Source organism: Rhincodon typus, chromosome 30 (genome assembly GCF_021869965.1).
Source record: "Rhincodon typus isolate 14 chromosome 30, sRhiTyp1.1, whole genome shotgun sequence".
Classification (NCBI taxonomy): Eukaryota; Metazoa; Chordata; class Chondrichthyes; order Orectolobiformes; family Rhincodontidae; genus Rhincodon; species Rhincodon typus.
The window spans coordinates 9,120,192-9,140,755 of NC_063361.1; the positions used below are offsets into that span (position 1 = coordinate 9,120,192).

Sequence of the window (20,564 nt, forward strand, 5' to 3'; positions counted from 1 at the left end):
TTCCTGATCCTCTGATGCTGCTTGGCCTGCTGTGTTCATCCAGCTCTGCACCTTGTTTTCACAAGGGAGTAGCACTGTTTACTAAATATCCCTGAATACATGGTGTTGTGATAGAAAAGGAGGAGCAATTGGAGTGTAGAAGGAGAGCATTACACTGTTGAAGAGAGGAGATGTCTTAGAGCAGTCAAGGACAGGGCCTGACTAGAAACGACAATGTTACCATTGGTGTAATATATTCTTCATCATCTAGTGAGGAAGATAAAGAGGTGCACATTTGCAGGGAAGCTACAGAGAAGTGCAGAAACTATAGAAAACTTAGAATGAGGGGGGCTTTAATTGTCTGAATAAGTCCTGCAATCATAAAGATGGAAAGCACAGACAGGGAGGAGTTTGTGATGTGCTAATGGGAATTTCCTTGATTGGTACGTTTGTGGCTTTTTGAGGAAGGTGGCATTGCTGGATCTGGTTCTGGGGAATGAGATCGGTTCAGTGGGCAGTGGTGGCATGAGTATGAAGTTGGCAGGAGCCAAAATGGTGGTGAACGGTTATGTTTGGGGGCTGGAGGGAAGTCTACATTGGAGTTCACCAGGGACCACTGCCATTCTTGGTACATCATTTTGAGTTAGGTCATAATTTTAAAATTTGCAAATGACATGAAACATGGAAGTATCGTGGACCCTGTGGAGCTTTGTAATAGACTTAAAGAGGATGCAGACAGGCTGAGGAAATGGGCAGGAACATGGCAGATGAAATTTAATGCTCAAAAGTGTAAACTGTTACCTTTTTTGAAGGAAGACCAAGGAGAAACAATACAAAATAAAAGATAATTCCAAAGGTGATGCAAGAGCACAGTATGGGGACGTATGTGCACAAACTTTGAAGCTGGCACAATAGGTTAGAGAAGTGATTAAATGGCATACAGGATCCTGGGCTTCATTAGTAGAATCATCAAGTTCTACAGAGAAGTTACAATAGATAAAAACCGAAAGAACTGCGGATGCTGTAAATCAGAAACAAAAACAGAAATTGCTGGAAAAGCTCAGCAAGTCTGGCAGCGTCTGTGGAGAGAAATCAGGGTTAATGTTTCAGATCGAGTGACTGTTCCTCAGAAATGAAGTTATAATAAACCTTCATAAAGAACCAGTTCAACCTCAATTGAGGCTTTGCATTCAATTTTAGGCACCACACTTTACGACAGATGTGCATTGGATAGGGTTCAGACAAGATTCAATGGACTGGTGTCAGGCATAGGTGACTTTAGGCACATGGATAGATTGGAGAAGGTGGTATGTCTCTCCTTAGGAAACATGATGAAATGGAGTTTTGATTGAGGTGTTCAAAATCACAAGGGGTTTGGATAATGTAGATGGACAATAATTGTGCATTTCAAAAAGCACCAGAGGACAAGAATTTAAATGATTGAGAAAGGAACTGAAGGCAACAGGAGCTGCAGTGAGTGATGTGGATCTGGATTGCATGTTTTTGCGACTGTGGTGAACATAGATTTAATTGTGGCTTTCAAAAATTAATTGGATAAGCGCCTGAAAGATAAAGCAAGGGGCTAGGGGCAAAGTTTGAGACTGTGGCAGTAGCTGAATTGGTCTCGCAGAGAGCCGGAGTGAATAGATGGGCTGAATGGCTGTAAACATTTCTTGCCAAGAGCACTCTAACAATAGCACCAACCAAATAGGCTCATTTCTCCTTGCAGTCATCTGTGCACATCTATCACAAGGTCTGTTTTAATTAAGATGTGCCAGAATTAAACAGTCTTACGCAATAGTAAAATCAGCTTATGTTCCAATTGTGCAGGGAACCATGCTCATATCCAAGTGTAATTATTCCACTCATTTAACATATGTCACTTGAAAATGAGCGCCACACCTGTTTCAATCTATTGTTATATACGTATTAACATTTTAGAAGCAATTGAAACTGCTGACCTGGCATCCAGGAGCTTAGGATCCAGTGGAGGGTACATTGATCTCACAACATCATCCACCCTAGTGACAGAAAGAAAAGAAACATCATACGTTATTGTACAGTGCACCCAAGCTGGAAACAGGATTTGCTGATTTCTCCCCTTACAGAAAGCAATGACTAAATGTCATAATATTTAAACAGCATAATTAGAACATTGAGATACATAAGCAAATCATTTTGATGAATTTAAGTTAGCGTTCCCTTGGTATCATTTCAACAACCAATGGAAACAGTCTTAAAACTCTTCGCAATCTTTAAGATACCCTTGAATCATTCACTGACAAAGCCTTTAACTTCTCAACTTGATTCATTATTGTATTCCCTCATCTATCATAGCATTTTGGTGAAGATGCATTTTACCACTGACAATGTTACTGTGCTCTTCCAGTAATGGTAGGTGTGACATTGTGCCATTCTCAGTCAATCATCAGTTGATGTTCAATCAAACAGCAGCCACTTCATTGACCTTAGTCTTCTTGCCTGATGTCATCCTACTGCATTTACTTGACCAGATTTATATCACACTCTTCAGCACAACACATTGAAGAAAAGCAAAGAAACTTCAAAATGGTTATGGGGTAAGTACTAATTTATCTTGACGTTGTCACTTGCATGTTCCCTCTTTAAATTACAGCCATCGGGATTTTCCATCACAAGGTGAATTGATGAATAGTCATTGCTACAAAGTGAAGTGATTTGATGCAAAATATCAGTGCCTGTGAGGTGAGGAACAAACATTAGGCAACTTTCAACAGAAAGGCGAAGATAAGAAGAGAAGGGAGACTTGATTGAACTGTGAAAGGAGATGGAAACTGGGAAATTCTTTCCATAGCCCTAGGATACTTCATGTTTTACTGAGGGTTCTTTACTCCTTCTTGCAATGGAATTTGTTATCTATCCCTAATTGCCCTTAAACTGAGTGGCTTGCTAGAGAAGTTAAGAATGAGCCACATTACTATGGATCTGAAGTCAAATCTAGGCCAGAAAACATTAAGAAAGCCAGATATTCTTCATTATTGAACCAGATGGGTTTTTGTAACAATATGCTTCATTGTCACTATTAATTTTCAATTTTATAATTTGATAATATAATTTTACAATATAATTTTCCATTTTAGATCTATTAATTCAATTTAAATTCCATCAGTTGTCATGGTGGGATTTGAACCAATTTTCCTGCAGCATTAGCCCACCATCTAGATTATTAGTCTAGTGACATTATGGCAATACTGCAATCTCCCCATGAAGGTCCTGTGCTTCAGGAGGTCTCATGTTGATTTGAAGATGCAATCCCCTGTACTTTTCTCTGGGTCCTCCTGGGAGGCACAAGAAATGTTACTCAACAGCAGTGAACAACCAGCTTCTAACCCATTGTGAAAAGCCAATTCCCACCATCTACTATATCATCGATGGTACCGGCCTTAATGTCAATCACTGTGAGAAGTTCTGCTCTGCAGATTCACCCTCATACTTAAAGTCAGCAACCAAGCAACAAAGTGAGCTGCTATCCTGAGACAGGTCCATCTCACCTCGGACTAATCCGCTTTGCCACTACGATTATGTCGCTGAGTCTCGCTGGCGACTTAATCTTCGCCCCTGATCCCATTGTCATAGCAACAAGTTTCTCTGTCAGAGTATGACATATCTGTAAAACAGGAGCATAGAACCGTCCGTGACTGTGATGATCGGCTCTTCTTAACTCTTCAAAGCAAACAACCAAAAATAACAAAACAAATTGTCATGTATTCCTTTCCTAATATAACATGTTATTCGATATTTGTTACATCAAGTTTTCATCCTGTACCAAGGTTTGCCAACAGTTTCACCATCAGATCCTGAATAATTTTTCGCCAATTGATTATAATGGACACAATTTTGACTCTGTGTAAGGGAATCAGTTTTCAGCAAACTTAAAATTTCACCAAGTTGTTGAGTGTCTGGCTCCTCTGAAACATTCAAACTCATATTCCCACCGCGAGATGGTCTTAACCGAGTGAGCTCACATACAAGATGGGATTTGATAGGTGTAAATGCGAAGGAAGTGTGAAAATTTTGGAATGGTCCGTCCAGTCTTGGTGTGTATCTATCTGGTTTGTACAGTTGCATATACTGTTAGATGCACTGAGGATAATTACTTATCTTGCGAATAATAATTATTAATGTCATAGTCTCTAAATTTATGAAGAAATATACCACAATTCATCTTTTCTCCGACACATACATCTATCCCGTGATAAAATGTTAAGAGGACTTGATAGGGGAAACGCAGGAACTATTTTCTCCTGGTAGGGAGCTGCGCAATAAGAAAGCACACTTTTAGAGTTTGACTTTTTAAAAGGCAAATCCAACAGCATGTTTCCATTTCTACAGAAATCGAGAATTTGATCTCCCCACAAACATTTGTGGATACTCTGTTAATTACAGCTTTTAAGACTAAAGTCTTAATTTTGTTTGTAAGGGTTTTGAGGGAGATGAAACAAAGTGGGTAAATGGAGTTGAGGCATAGATCGGGTATGATGGATTTGAATAGCATACTCCTGTTTCTATGTTCCGAATATCTGGAGGAGAAAGTCGAGTTCAGCAGCAGTTGCATTTCCATTTAAAACCCTGTGCATCCACTATTTTCATTCTGGGTAGGGAGGAGGTTGGATCATGTCAGGTCTGCTACCCCAGGAAGCAATTCGAATGCAGCCATGGAGGGGGTGGGTTGGTTTGCAGCACCTCCTCAGTTTTCTGGGACATTGTCCCAGTTGTATTAAAGGTTGTTAAGCCCTATAGAGTTCGCCTTTTGAACCACCTCACACCTCCACCATCTCTCTATGCCCCCATCGCACCTCCATGTCCTTTCCATGTCCACTGTATGCTATGTACAGAAGTAATATAAGCTACATAATAAACAATGGCAAGTTTAATAAAACCCATGAAAGGAACATCCATTCAGAAACCTGCTTTGAAAAAAATCTATTCTCTTATCTCTTACAATGATGTTACAGAAGTGTCAATGAAACAGTCAATCATATTTTCAATATCAAAATCTTTACCATATTTCACACACCTTAATCTTGTTTAAGTAGACATGCAGACATTGAAGAAACAGAAATCAGATCAAAGAAAAAGTAACATACTCTAAAGATGTCAGTCAATCAAAGCTAAAACACTCCCTCAAGCTATCTAAACATAACCCCACTGTGCTAATCTACGAGTGCATCTTAGAGTTCAGCCAAGCATTCATAATGAGGTCATCTGGGAACTGCATCAACAAAACAGATGGCTAGATATCACAAACATTCCAGGACTTTCCATTGTTATGATATGGCTTATAGGTTTTGTCCAAATTGCACGCTTGGCAAGCGTATATGGAGGAAACATGGGGACATGGAAGGGCCAAGTGGGCATGGAGGTGGCATGGGAGAATGAAAGGGGCATAGGTGGCACCTTTTAAACTTAGCTTTCATGAATCCAGACTATGGTTCACAACTCCTCTGAGGGGCCATGAACTGTTAAGCCCTTGAGAAGCTAGATTCCATGAAACATTTCCAGGTAGTGTGAAGGTGGCAATGAGATGCCTATCTCTGCAATGGAACTGACCATAGCAGGAGTGCATGGTGCAGGCTCGCTACTTATGCCCTTATCACACACTGAAAAACAACTGCCAGTTGAATCTCAGAATCAGGTTCAGCCTCCATTTATAAAGATCTCGAAATCTAGCCCATCTTTGCAAAAAGAAAAATCCAGCCTTCAGTCTTTAATAGTAGTGTTATATTTCTTACCTTAAGAATCTCAATGCAGTGAGACACCAACCCCCTAGAAAATAGAAGAGTCTACTAGAGTAAAACAGATTAAATAACGGCAGTTTATATTTATATTGTAGTTTTCATGTAATGAAACATCCCAAGGTGCTTCACAGGAGAATTATAAAGCCTGAAGTATGACACTGAGCCACATGGAGTAATAGAATCTGATGACCAAAAGCTTGGTCAAATATATAGTGCCTTAAAGAATAGAGAAAGGAGATAGAATGCTTCATGCAAAGATAAAAATCTCTCCCTCAACATCAGCAAAACTAAAGAACTTATCATCGACTTTAGGAAGAAAGGAGGAGGACACGCCCTTATCTACTTAAACGGAGCAGAGGTGCAGAGGGTCGAAAGCGTCAAGTTCCCGGGAGTGACGATAGCTAACAATCTTTCGTGGACCACCCACACAGACATGACAGTCAAGAAGGCACAACAATGCCTCTTCTTCCTCAGGAGATGAAAGAAATTCGGCATGCCCATAAGGACCCTCACCAACTTCTACAGATGTACCATAGAAAGCATTCTATCTGGGTGCATCACGGCCTGGTACGGCAAATACTCTGCCCATAAGAAACTACAGAATGTTGTGAGCACAGCCCAGACCATCACGAAAGCCAACTTCCAATCCATTGGCTCCTTCTACACTTCTTATCACTGCAGAAAAGCAGCCAACATCATCAAAGACAACTCCCAACCCGGTTATAATCTCTTCCAACCTCTCCCGTCAGGCAGACGATACAAAAGCTCAAACACACACATACCAACAAGTTCTAGAACAGCCTTTTCCCAACTGTTATTTAGATTGCTGACAGAACCTCTCAAATTTCAAATCTAATGCTGTTCTTGCCTTTGTTCTGCTTGCTTTGTTCACCCTATGGTCTATATGGATTTGTATGTTATGATCTGCCTGTACTGCACACAAAATGTTTCACTGTACTTAGGTGCATGTGACAACAATAAATCAAATCAAACAATAAATCAAATCAGGAGGAAAGTGAGATAGAGAGGCTGAGAGATGTAGGGAGGACATTCCAAACCTTGGGACCTAGACAACTGAAGGCACGGTCGCCAAAGGTGGAGAAATTTTTCTTGGGAATGCTCAAGCGGCCAGAATTAGAGCAGCACAGCTATCTTAGAAGACTATGGAGCTGGAGATGATTACAAAGAGAGGGAAGGGAAAGGAGAGGAACCGATTTTGAAAACAAGGATCAATGTTTTTAAGTCAAAAACTGGACTCACTGTAGATCAGTGAGCAGAGGAGTATTAGGGGATCGGGTCTAGCTGTGAGTTAAGATGTGTGCAAAACAGTTTTGGATGACCTCGAGTTTACGCCTGGTAGAATCTGGAAGACCAGCTAAAGTGCATCAGAATTGTCGATTCAGGGAGGTAATGAAGGCACCAGGGAAGGTTTCAGCATACACAGGGACATGTTAATTCACATAGTCACACTGAAAACTCAGTCAAATACAAAAGCTGCCAGAGTCGTTGCCAAACACTTTGACACTCTTTAACGAAGCACAAAGCATCTTTATAGAAGACTGATGTCCTAATCCCAGTAATGTGTGCTTTTCTTTCACTTTTCAGTACTTTTCACTATATCGTGGAGAAATGTTTCTTTTTGAAACGTTTCCTGATCTCCGTGTTTGTACATATGCATTCATCAGAAACAAGGAATTCTTAATTTGATTAGTCTTGCCCTCTACACCATTTTGTGGTGCATTTGAAAAGCAACGGTGTCAAGTTTGAAGCAGAAGAAACAAGAGGATTCCTTTCTTTTTATTTATTCATGGAATGTGTGTGTCACGGGCTAGGTCAGTTTTTATTTTCCATCAAGGATATTGGAAGGAAGTTCAAGGATTTTGACCCAGCAACAGTGAAGATACAACAAAATATATCATACATAAGTAGAGATATCATAGAACATATGATTCAGTGAGTATGACTATATCTGGCAGTGACTAGTCTGTGGGACAACTCTCCTAGTTTTGGCACAAGCTCTCAGATGATCATAATGTCTTTGCAGGATTAATTTGGGCCAGGTTTACTGTTGTCATTTCCAGTGGCTAGGTCAATACCTTGTGATTCTGCTGGCTTTATTCTTTATTTGCTATATCATGATTTGATATAAATGAGTAGCTTACCAGGCCAATTCAGAGAGCAATTAAAAGTTAACAATATCACGGTAGGTCTGGAGTCATGTGTAGACCATGCGTGGATGGCAGATTTCCTTCAATAAAGGGCATTAGTGAACCAGATGGGCTTTTACGACAATCAGGAATGTTTGCCTGAGATTCTAGATTCTTAATCCAGTGACGATACTGTTACCTCACTGCATCTCCTATGCTGTTATTGGTAGGGTCCTACCAGACAAAACACATTAAAGGCTAAACTCCAATTTGCATCATTTAAAAAAAAATTAATCGCAAGATCTTGTCATTCATCCATCAAGATTTATGAAAGTTGGGAAAACTTTAATCCAAAATCACCTCAATTTTCTGATCAATATTTTAACGCCAGCAGAAACCCATTTATTTCAAAGAAGTTGCTATTTGCATTCAAATAATCTTGACTAGAAAATCAAGCCTTATGTCACTGCTATTGTAAAGCTCCCCCCGCCCAGACAAATTCTTAATCTTCACCTTGCAACTGCTTGATCAGATCCTAGATACTTCCTGACGTGGAACCCAGATGAAAGAAAGAAAATCAAACAAGGATTTGTCACTGAGTCATTCCCATTCATCTCCTGATAACTAAAGAAAGGAATAATTTGCATCTAGAGTCACAGAGTCAAACAGCACGCAGACAGATCCCAGTTACATCATCAGGATCCAAACAGTCATACAGTCATAGTCAGAGTTATACAGCACGGAAACAGACCCTTCGGTCCAACTCGTCCATGCCAACCACAATCCCACACTAAGCTAGTCTCGCCTGCCTGTGTTTGACTGATATCCCTCCAAACCCTTCCTATTTTTGTATTTACCCAAATATCTTTTAAATGTTGTAATTATACCTGCATCCACCACTTCATCTGGCAGTTCATGCCATACACGAACCGCTCTGTGTAAAAAAGTTGCCCCTCGTGTCCTTTTTAAGTCTTTCTCCTCTCACCTTAAAAACACATCCTCTAATCTTGAAATCCCCCACCGTAGAGAAAAGACACCTTATCTATACTCTTCATAATACAAAAAAATCACCCTCAACTTCCTACACGCCAATGGAAAAAGGACCCAGCCTATCCAGCCTATCCAGCCTCTCCCTACAACTCAAACCTTCCATTCTCGGTAACATTCTGGTAAATCTTTTCTGAACCCTCTCCAGCTTGAAAATATCCTTCCTATAACAAAGAGACCAGAACTGGACATGGTACTTCTGGCATCTTTCACCATTTCAGGACATCCCAAAACACTGTACAGCCAATTATGAACTTTTGCAGTGCAGTCTCTGTTCTAATGTAGGAGTGGTAGCAGAGAATTCGTGCACAGAAAGTTCCCACAAACAGCAATGAGATAATGGGCAGTTTTTTTTCTCGGTTGCACTGGTTGAGGGATTTGTCGAGAGATTGGTGAGACTTCTTTGAAATGGTCACAGGCGAGCTTTGATATTGCCTGGAAAGGCAGGGCAGGCCTCATTCTAAAATCTCAACCAAAAGGCATGTGTCTGTAGGAGTGCAATTCCTTCAGAACTGCACAGAAGTACCAGCCAAGTCTTTGGTGGTTGCCTAAGAACAAGTGAATAAGGTGAGCCACACGGTTTCAGGATACTAAAAGTTTAACTTGGTGGGAATACGACTGATTTCAGGTTCATTTTCCCTAAATTGTGAGGAAGCTATGATGAGCATTTGTTCAGGACTACTGGCAAATTAGTAATTAAAGACAACGCTGTACATACGAAGCATCCTCTATCCAGTCTTCATTTTCCAGGATCGCCTCAATGTGAGGGTTTGTGATAACAACATCATCCAGTTCCAATTCTGAGGGCTCACTCTGGGTTTCCATTGCACCAATGAGATCCACTGTAGGCCTGCAGGACAAATAAAACCATTGGGTAAATCAGCAGCTTGGAAAAATACATAAAGTAACGCTAACGGATGTATTTTTATCTATTTAATCAGTGACTGTGGGCAACACAGGCTAGGCCAGCATTTACTGCCCATCCCTAATTATCTCAGAGAAGGTACTGAGCTGCCTTCTTGAATTGATACAGTCTCTGCAGGAAGGTACACCCATAGTGCTCTTCAAGCAGGGGTTCCAGGACTTTGACCGAGTAACAGTGAAGAAACAGGGATATAGTTCCAAGTCAGGATCATGTGTGATTTGGAGAGAAACTGACGGTGCCCTTATTCTTCTTGGCCAGTGATTCCCAAACATTTTTCAAGCATGACCTCATTTCGCAGCTCAGAAATTGTTGTGACCCTTCATTGAAAGGTAGGGGTGGGGGAGGAGAAGATCAATGAGAGGAAGGAGAGGAAGGTCGGCTATTGCTCTGTCAAAGTTCGCAACCCCACAATTTCAGCTCACAACCCCACTTGGGTCCCGACCCACTTTGGGAAGCCCTCTTCGAAGTAATGGAAGTCACAGTTTTGGATGAATGTTGAAAGTTACTTGTTGAGTTGTTGCAGTGCATCATGCAGATGGTACACGCTGCTACTACTGTGCATTGGTATTGGAAGGAATGAAGGTGTTAGATGGGACACGATCAAATGAGCTCCTTTGTCCTGGATGGTGTTGAGCTTCTTCAGTGTTGTTGAGCTCCTATTGGTGCTACTAGCATCACCCAACATAGCAGATGCTCTAGCCATCATCTACTCTTCACAAAATTCAGAGATTGATCTGTGTCTTTTTTAACTTTTGTCCTTGTCTTACCCTCACTTCTCATAAGTAATCTGTCTGTATGTGTTACATTATTATTTCCTCTTGCGTTTAGTCATTACTAACTCATTCTTTTGTTAGCACGGTCAAACTGTCTGCTTTAAATTCATTTGGTCTGGGAGAAATGAAAGGAGTCCTTATTAAAATAACCATGTTGCCACCAAATAAGGGAGGGGCACGGTGAATAAAAGGGTGCCGGTTCATCCCTTCCCATCTGGGATCTCGGCAATTTGGAATATCCTATCAAAAACCATAATAATTTGGAAAGCTTTGCTCAAGGATAGGTCATAATATCTGTGTGGTGCAAATGTTACCAATATCAGCTCATGTCTGAATTTGTCTAGATCTTGCTGTATGTCAATGTGGACTGCTCCAGTATGAGGAGTTGTGAATGGTGCCAAAGATTCCAAAATTATTAGCAAACAACCCCACATCTGACCTTAGGATGGAGGGAAGGTCATTGTTAAAGGAGCTGAAGACACACAGGGCTAGGTCACCACCCTGAGGAACTCCTGCAGAGATATGAAGACAGTAAGATGCTGGAAGCTAGAGTAAATACATGTGAAGCTGGGAAAGCACAGCCAGGCAGACAGCATCCGAGGAGCAGGTAAGTCAACATTTCGGGCCAAAACCCTTTGTCAGTCCAGACAAAGGTTTCGACCCAAAAAATTCACTTTAGAATCCCTACAGTGTGGAAACAGGCCATTCGGCCCAACAAGTCCACACCAAACCTCAGACCATCCCACCCAGACCCATTCCCCTGTAACCCACCTAGTCTACACATCCCTGAACACTACAGGCAATTTAGCACGGCCAACCCACCTAACCTGCACATCTTTGGACAGTGGGAGGAAACCGGAGCACCTGGAGGAAACCCACGCAGACATGGGGAGAATGTGCAAACACCACACAGACAGGCAACCAAGGGTGGAATCGAACCCAGGTTGCTGGCGCTGTGAGGCAGCAGTGCTAACCACTGAGCCAGCGTGCTGTTCCTTGGATACTGTCTGACTGGCTGGGCTTTTCCAGCTTCACATTTGTTGACTCGTGCAGAGATGTCTTGTGGCTGAAATGACTGACCTTAATTAATTCTTTGCCTATTCTAAAATTATTCTTTTTAACCTAAAAATGATCTATGATTGGGCTTAGCTCCACTGACTTAACAAAGGAGAAACTGACAAGGGCTCTAAGGCTTGGCTGCTCCAATGATCCCTGATTGAAATGGAAATTGTGAATGTTAAGGAAGCATTTGGATGTAGTTGAACCTTTCCAATACTTTAGTTTAGGAACTGGCCTGGGGCCCATTTTCCATTGTGATAACTGCATACAACTGAAGCTGTGATTTAATGACTAAATTTGGAGCCTCTTGATTTATTCACAACCTATTACGCTACTATTGAAGAGAGACACTTTTTTCCCTAGAGACAGTTCTTGAAATTTTCTGAGACTTTTAATGTTCACCCGCAGAGGACCTGACTTCACTAAGACAGAGCATCTCTGTTGTGAAGAAAATGCTTGATGTAGTCGGGAATCCCAAGACACAGCCCCAAATCTGGCATTTCTCCTTTTTATGGTGGTGGGCCATAGTTTACACTTATACAGTTCCCTGTTTTTATACTCCATTCCCCTTAAAACAAAGGGCAACATTTCATATGCCTTTCCTATTATCCATGTCAATTTCACCAATCATCTTCAGTCAAACTTCATGGTAGGGGAAGAATCACAATAATAACCTATTCTGTATCAGGCAGTTACTAGGGTCTAGTCAAAGCTAAAAAAATGACACAAACTCATCATTCGCTGCAATCCAATAGGGAGGTTTTATTCACTCTGTAAAGACTCAATACCAGTCTGAACATGTCATGAACATAGCTGATGACTCACCAAGTGCTCACGCAAACTGTCCCAACATACCGTACAAAAACTATAATACATAACAAAGCCAAGGCTAGATATAGGTTATCCATCTCTGCAATAAGAGAGATTATTGATACTGTGTAAGTCATCCCCAGTCAACATCATTCTTTATTAAACAGAGCAGCACTGATGATTCACCATCCCTATGACAACAGAAAGATATTACAGATCTTTTGCTTATCTTCAATGAAAGGTTAGAAGACACAAGAACAGGATGTACCAAAAATGAAACAAAAACAGAAATAGCTGGAGACACTCAGCAGGGCTGGCAGCATCTGTGGAGCGAAAGCACAGTCAACGTTCTGTTGCTCTTCTTCAGAAGGGGTATAGGACTTGAAAACTTAGCTCTGCTTATCCTTCTTCAGGGTAATAGCCAAAACGCTGACTGCTCCTTTCCTCCAGATGCTGCCTTGCCTGCTGTGTTCTTCCAGCTTCCTGTTTTTTTTTATTCACTCACGGGATGAGGGTGTCACTGGTTAAGCAGCATTTATTGTCCATTCCTAATTGCCCAGAGGGCAGTTCAGAGTCAACCACATTGCTGTGGGTCTGGAGTCACATGTAGGCCAGACCAGATAAGGATGGCAGTTTCCTTCCCTGAAGGACATTAGTGAGCCATATCGGTTTTTACAACAATCGACAATGGATTCACGGTCATCATTAGACTTTTAATTCCAGATATTTATTGAATTCAAATTCCACCATCTGCCATGGCTGGATTCAAACCCGGGTCCCTGGAATGTTATCTGGGTCTCTGGATTAACAGTCCAACGATAATACCACCAGGCCATCGCCTACCTTGCCTATCGTCTACCTTGGATTCCAGCAGCTACAGTTTGTTTTTGTCTCAATCATGTTTACCCTGATTAGCCTTCCCAGCCCAGGAGCTAGTAATCCTGCGGGGCTGCCGCTGCACTCCACCCCTGTGACTGCTTTCCAACACAGTGAGGGATCCCATACATCCAAAGACCACTCCACGCACACTGCCCTCCTCCCCCCCGCCGCCCCACCACCACCCACCCCCGGGGACTGAGAACATTAATTATCGGAAATTCTTAGCTCAGACAAAAGTGCCTTGTCAGAGGGGAGAAAACAGAGGAAGCAAACAGGTGAAATCCCATGATTGAATATTCATGGTTAAAAGGAGAAACTGTGAATGAATTTGGGTAGAGATGTGGAGTAACGGATTAATTATACATTTACTTCAAGAATAGTTACTGATCATGCACATAAGCAGTTATGACACAGTGTTGTCAGATCTGGAGCCTGAATCTATAGGATTCCAGAAGACACCCTCTTTTAACATGCCTTGTATAAAAGGTAAAGCTGCCATGGCATTAACAGACTAGGCTGCTCCCTCATCAGACATAAGTAACTGCTGCGGGTTTAACCTGAGGGTCACCACGCCTCAGGCAAGGGGAGAGGTTGAGAAGGAGAATCCTTCATGGTAACCTGAACTGGTGCAGGGATTAAATCCGCATTGTTGGCATCACTCTGCAATGCAAAGCTGCTCAGCTAACTGAGCTAATCAAGTCCCAGTGTATACAATTACTTTTAATAAAACCTGTTCACTCACATGAATATATGTCTGAACTTAATGAACTTAATGACGCTAGAGTGTCATCCTAGATTAATAACGTCCCTGCCTAGTGTAGAACTCAACTCACTGCCTCAAACACGTGAAGCATCCCAGCTGAGCCGAGCAGACATGTTATAGGTCAAAGGTTATAATGTGCATATTAAGCAAAAATAATGACCACTGCACTTGAAACCAGCAAGAGATATCAGAAGACCCGACCAGGATGAAGGCGACAAAAAACAGCTTCAGGATATCCTGGAATTAATCCTTTTCATATAATTCTCCACAAAAGTATCTGGAACAGGCTCATCTCAGTGTTTTATTCTTCTATATATCCAGCAGAGGGAGTGTGTCACCAAATGTTACAATAACAAAGTTTCCTGGAAGACACTCTCTTCATAAAAGTCTCTTCAGCAACAGCGGTTTTCTCAGCTATTACCATGAATGTAATTTATTCTATGTTTGTGTGTGCCATTCTTTTTACTGCACTGGGTCTCCTTTGGTCTTTGTTTGTCTGGATCCTTATTTTTAGAATTTCAGTCACCAGTGAGAATTTTCAATGAGCATTCTCCCTTCAGTGAGCTGGCCAGTCAATTATTTGATTCAAGGTTTGTGATTCATTGTTTATCTCCAGTGAAAACCAATGTCTTTAAACAAAAAGAACTAAGTTAAACCACCTCACTGACACTAATCTGTGAAGTGTGGTACAAAGGAGCTTGAGAAATAGTCTTTGCACACACAGACATATCAAGTGTTTCCTTTTTATGATAGAGCCCACACTTTAGCAGACTTCAGGCTGTTATCAAAGGGCCAAGGTCTGAAATCACAGGCCTCACGTGACAAAGGAGCAGCGCTCCGAAAGCTTGTGTTTTCAAATAAACTTGTTGGACTATAACCTCGCGTCATGTGGTTTCTGACCTTGCCCACCCCAGTCCAACACTGGCACCTCCACATCATCAAAAGGCCAAGAAAAGTTTAGAGACAAAATCTTGCAAATTAGTGGCAATTCTTGTCCAATTGAATGCTCAAACTCCCTGAGGTACACAATAAATGCACTGACTAATGTTGGATTTTTGGCTTGGTGCAGATAGACTCAAATGAGGCATAGTTATTGGATCTCCTGAAGTTGCTAGTGAGTTAGTGGGGATTGTAGTCTGCTAACTGCTGCTTAGTGACTTCTATTTCACAGCAATGTCATGACAATAGCAGAACCAAGGCTTAAAAATGGTGAGGACTGGGAGCTTAATATTTTAAGATCAAAAAGTACTCCGAAAACATAGAGAAGGATAAAGAGAAGATGGAGTGGCTATTCTGATTAAGGCTGACATTGTGCTGTTGGAAAGAGTAGATGCCTTTGAGGAAGGCAAGGACAGAGTCCATTTTGTTACAGGTGAAACACAAAAAAGGTAAGATCACACCACTTGGGAATGCTATAGGGTGCTAAGTCATGTGAGAGAATAAAAAACGAATGAATTTACAGGGGAATCCCAAAGATTTACATGAATTAGAGATCAGATATTTTAAGAATTTCATTATCCAAATAACAAGTGGCATACATGTTATAATAAAATGTAAGGAGGAGGGAAGACTTTGTGAAATGTGTTCAGGAGAATTTCCTTGATCAGTATGTTCTATAGCTTTGAGATCCATAATCAAAAAAAAATCAATGGGAATTTGGAGACAGCTGTGCTAAGTAAGGAGAAGCAGAACAGATTTGTGGAAGGCAGAGTTATCTGAACTGTTTTGATGAAGTAATGGAGACGTTTGATGAAAGTAATGCAATAAATGTCTATATGAATTCTAAGGCAGCTTTTGACAAAGTACTGCATAAGAGACTGGTCAATAAATTTGAGGCTTATGGAATAGCAGGGTAAACATTCAATTGGCAATTGGATTAAAAAAAACGGTTTATGGATGCAAAGCAGTGAGTTGCGAAAGTCTGTTGTTTCTTGGTCAGAGGATAATGTTCCCCATGAGTCAATGCAAAGATCATTGTGCCACATGTAAATGACATGAATCTGGAAGTATGGAATAAAGTTTAAAATTCTGACAATGATACAAAACTTGGGGGAATGGCAAACAATGAGGGTGAAACGAATTGCCTGCAACAGGACATATATAAATGGGCTAGCATAATGGACACACAAATAGTAGGTGGAGTTCAATACTGAGAAATGGGAGGTGTCATATTTTGATAGAAGGGAAGACAGAACGGAATTAATGGCACAATGTTAAAACGTGTGCATGAACAGAGGGGCGTGCATCAATCTTTGAAGATAGCAGGACATATTCAGAAAGCAGTTAGTTAAGGTTATGGGATCCTGGACCTCAGAAATAAAGGCAATGAATATAAAATTGGGAATATTATGCTGAACCTTTACAAAGCTCTGATTAGTTGCATTCGGTTCTGGTCACCACAATCCAGAAAGATGTAAAATTTCTTGAAAAGTTGCAGTTGCAATTTATCAGAATGGTTCCAGGATTTGAGGTTTAGTTTCAAGATTAGGTTGGAAAAGCTGGAGTTATTATCCATGGAACAAAGGAGATTCAGTTGGGGGGGTGCAGTGGTGGGATTTCATGGAGGCATACAAATTTGTCATGCTTAGATAAAGCAGACATTAAAAAAAACTCTTCCCATTAGCTGCACAAGTACAAGGATACACAGATTTAAGATTTAGCCACAGGGGGAATATGAAGAAGAACTTCAGTACCCAGTGAGTGGTAATAAATTGGATTTTGTTGCCCAAAAAACAGGGTAGCGTAAGCAGGAGCTGTCAATAATTTCAAAAGAAAATTAATTAGCACTTGAAGGAAATGAATTTTCAGAACTAAAGCTATCAAGCAGAGAAGTAGGGCTGACTGGATTGTTCAAAAGGGAATGGTATGGGCTGACATGGAGTCATGGAGTCATACAGCTTGGAAACAGACCCTTCGGTCTAAGTAATCCACGCTGACCCTGTTCACAATCTAAACGAGTTCCACTTGCCTGTGTTTGGCCCCTTCCTGTGAATTAACAGCTTCTATAAGTACTTCTGATGATCGCTGTGGCAGAACAGTATCAACATGAAAATGAACAGATCGATTTCTAAAAGGGGCTAGGCCTCAAGCCTTCATGGCACTTACTTTGAGTCAAAAGGGTGCAACAGGTTGCTGGGCTGACAATAACGGTGTCTGCAGACAACGACGAGGGCCACAAAGGAGGCCAGAAAGATAGTCGCAAGGACCCCAATTGCTACAATAACCACAGTCTCCATGGTAACAAAGCTGGAGAAATGTTTTAAGTTGGATGACTTTGTTCCGTTGTCCTCTGACTTGGCTATTATGGCTTCATCTTATCTGAAATCCAAAAAGAAAAACATTTTATTTACTTCAATAACAATTACGTAAATAAATAAGAGGATACCATTTTAAAGGGGGTGTAGGAGCAAAGGGACATGCTGGTAACACAAGGCAACTGAGCAGGCTGTGAAAGCAGTTGAAAGGCATGCAGAATTTTGGGCTTTATAAATACAGTAAATCAGGCAAGTTGTGGTAAATCTTTATAAAGCACTAGGTCAGCGTCAACTGTATCCAGTATTAGGCACTACACTTTAGGAAGGATACAAAGGCAATAGATCAGGTGCATATCAGATTTACAAGAATGGTTCCAAATGTAAAAGATTTCAGTTATTGAGAATTTGGGGTTATTCTCCTTAAAGAAGTGAAGGTCGAGACGGGTCGAGGATTTCAACATCATGACGGGGCTGAACAGACTGGACACAGAAAATTTAGGGCGGCACGGTGGCTCAGTGGTTAGCACTGCTGCCTCACAGCACCAGGGACCTGGGTTCAATTCCAGCCTCAGGTGACTGTCTGTGTGGAGTTTGCATGTTCTTCCTGTGTCTGCGTGGGTTTCCTCCCACAGTCCAAAGATGTGCAGGCTAGATCGATTGGCCATGCTAAATTGCCCGTAGTGTTCAGGGATGTGTAGATTAGGTGGGTTATAGGGGAACGTGTCTGGGTGGGATGCTCTGAGAATCGGTGTGGACTTGTTGGGCCAAAGGGCCTGTTTCCACACTGTGGGAATTCTTTGATCTATGAACATGTTCCCATTGGCAATAGGACATAAATTTAAAATGAAGAAAGGTGAGATGAGGATAAACATTCTCTTTGCATCAAGCAGTTAGATCTGAGAAGCGCTCTGGGAGTTTGCTGGAGACTGATTCAACAATGGCTTTCAAAAGGGGAATTGGATAATTATGTGAAGAAGAAAATGTACAGGGCCACGAGGAAAGGTTGGGGAAGCGGGACTGGCCAAGTTGATCTTGTAGAGAGATGGCATAAATACAGTCGACTGAAAGGTCAGATGATGTACTTGCTATTCGATTACGCGTGGCCAGCTGGCTGTAGATGCTTACCAACATTGAAAATGTTTAAGTCAAAACATGATCCAAGGATACCATTACAGAGGAGTATCCAGTCGTCCTCGGATAATTGCTTTTAACTGGTCTATGGCTTGGGAATGCCATCGCCTCCAAGTCACACAGCAACGTGTGTTGCTACAGCTACATTACTGCTTGGTTAATTTCCTGGGCTTTACAAACTCATAGTGAGAACACCATAACCAGAAAACCTTACACCAAATTCCCAGGGCACTTTGGGATGGGCAAACATTGCATTAATAAAAACCTCACAGGTTCCTCAAACCCACTAACAATATTTCAGGTTGGCAAGCTATAATTAATGAGACACAACTTGGTACTCAGCTACTTTTAATCAATATTAACAATTATTTTGAGGAGCTGAACATATTATATCCAAGTGCTGCAGAGGGATATACTTAGGATGAGTGGACAGGCAAGGATATGGAATAACCAGAGAGTAAAACTCAGAAAAAAATGGAATTATCCACTTTCATAAGAAAAATGAAAAATGTTGAGTAGTTTTGGAATAGATCCTAGTGTCCTTCTAGATGAAACCCTGCAAGTTAGCATGCAGTAAAGCAAACAATGAGGAAGGCAAATGGTGTGTTAACGTTCATTACAAATAATTATAATACAGGCAAAGAACCTTACTGCATTTAGGCATTGCTGAGGCCATACCAATTATATTGTGTGCAGCTCTGGTCTCCCATAAGGAAGGATGTGCTTGCCATAAACAGTAGGCAATAAAGGTGTACTAAATTGGTTCCTAGAATGAGGAGAATGTTCTCCTAGGAAAGACTGGACTAAATCTTCCCAAAACTTGGCTAAGTGTCAAAGTGTAGAGCTAGATGAACACAGCAGGCCAGGCAGCATCAGATTTACACCTTGTTATCTCAGACTCCAGCATCAGCAGTTCCTACTATCTCAGCTAATTGTCATTTTTGTTCAGTTTCATACAGGGTCTCTCTCTACAAGTCTTAGCGGGTTTTCCCAACTCGTCTGACAAACTACGAACCATGTCACTGTGTTGCTCTGCTTATATTCTCTCAGTCACACTTGCAGAAGTACTGACCAATGCCAGAACCTCCCAGGATTCCTGCGATTGGTGCCACCTTTAAAACCCAGTTGTGCACCTGGTCAAGTGCTACCCAGAAGTATTCATCTCCCCTGATAGTTAAATGTAAAATCCACATTCTTACCTCACCAGAAGCAAACGATTCACCTGTTGGATACTGTTTAGCATGGAACTCTCGCAGAGCATTTCAAACAGTTAGCTTCTCTGAAATATAAACCAGCATTCCTTCATATAAATACCATCTTCCCATTTACTTGTGCGTTCATGATAAGTATAGATAATTTTATAATGGATCACTTATAACCTAAGGGACTATAATTCTTTATATTTCACAATGTGATGGGCCACAACGGATTAATTTGTTCTGTTTAAACTGAGTCCACCAAAACTGTACAAAAGTTTTTTAAAAAGTTTTGTTTGTGCTTAGAACGATCCATTTTGCAGAATGCCTCACACCGGTTGCTCCCTGGAAAAAGCAGTAAGAACAATCAAACACTATATTCTCATGGATTTTATAACAGATTTTAGCTCATACCCCAGTCTCTACTCCTTTTCCCGTTCACCATGTTAACAAATCCTCTCTCAGCCATTTTACAAATCTCCTGACAGAAATCAGGAACTGGACTGGTTCCACATTCATATTAGTAAGGAGTTATTGTGCAGGCTCCTGTCTTAAATCTCCTTCAACTATGGCAAGTCTTTTAAATGTTTCTTGGATGTGCTCCAATGTAGAGAGTCTGTTTTGTGTCCACTGGAAGAAGAATTTACCCTTTGAGAACCATTTTACATCATCCACAGTTACAGAAGTTCCTTAATACCTTCAAACAGAAGCAAAGAACGCCAGTATGCAACGGAATCAGTCCCAGTTACAGTGAATTCATATTAGTAAAGCCAGAAGTAAAGATGTGGTCATTTTAAAATAATTAATAAAAGAACCAGTGGACT

General features: G+C 41.1%; 1 protein-coding gene across 1 annotated transcript in view; it reads right to left on the reverse strand.

Moving 5' to 3' along the window:
- Positions 1–1,897: 1,897 nt before the first annotated feature.
- Positions 1,898–20,564, reverse strand: part of tmem98 (transmembrane protein 98) — a 34,627-nt gene continuing 15,960 nt past the window's right edge. The window contains exons 2-7 of the mRNA XM_048614390.1: positions 19,744–19,823; positions 17,265–17,477; positions 9,669–9,800; positions 5,751–5,784; positions 3,510–3,625; positions 1,898–2,000 (exon numbers count right to left, since the gene is read on the reverse strand). Coding sequence (XP_048470347.1) covers positions 1,898–2,000; positions 3,510–3,625; positions 5,751–5,784; positions 9,669–9,800; positions 17,265–17,395 — 516 coding nt within the window. The 5' untranslated portion in view covers positions 17,396–17,477; positions 19,744–19,823. The remainder of the gene's footprint in view (positions 2,001–3,509; positions 3,626–5,750; positions 5,785–9,668; positions 9,801–17,264; positions 17,478–19,743; positions 19,824–20,564) is intronic.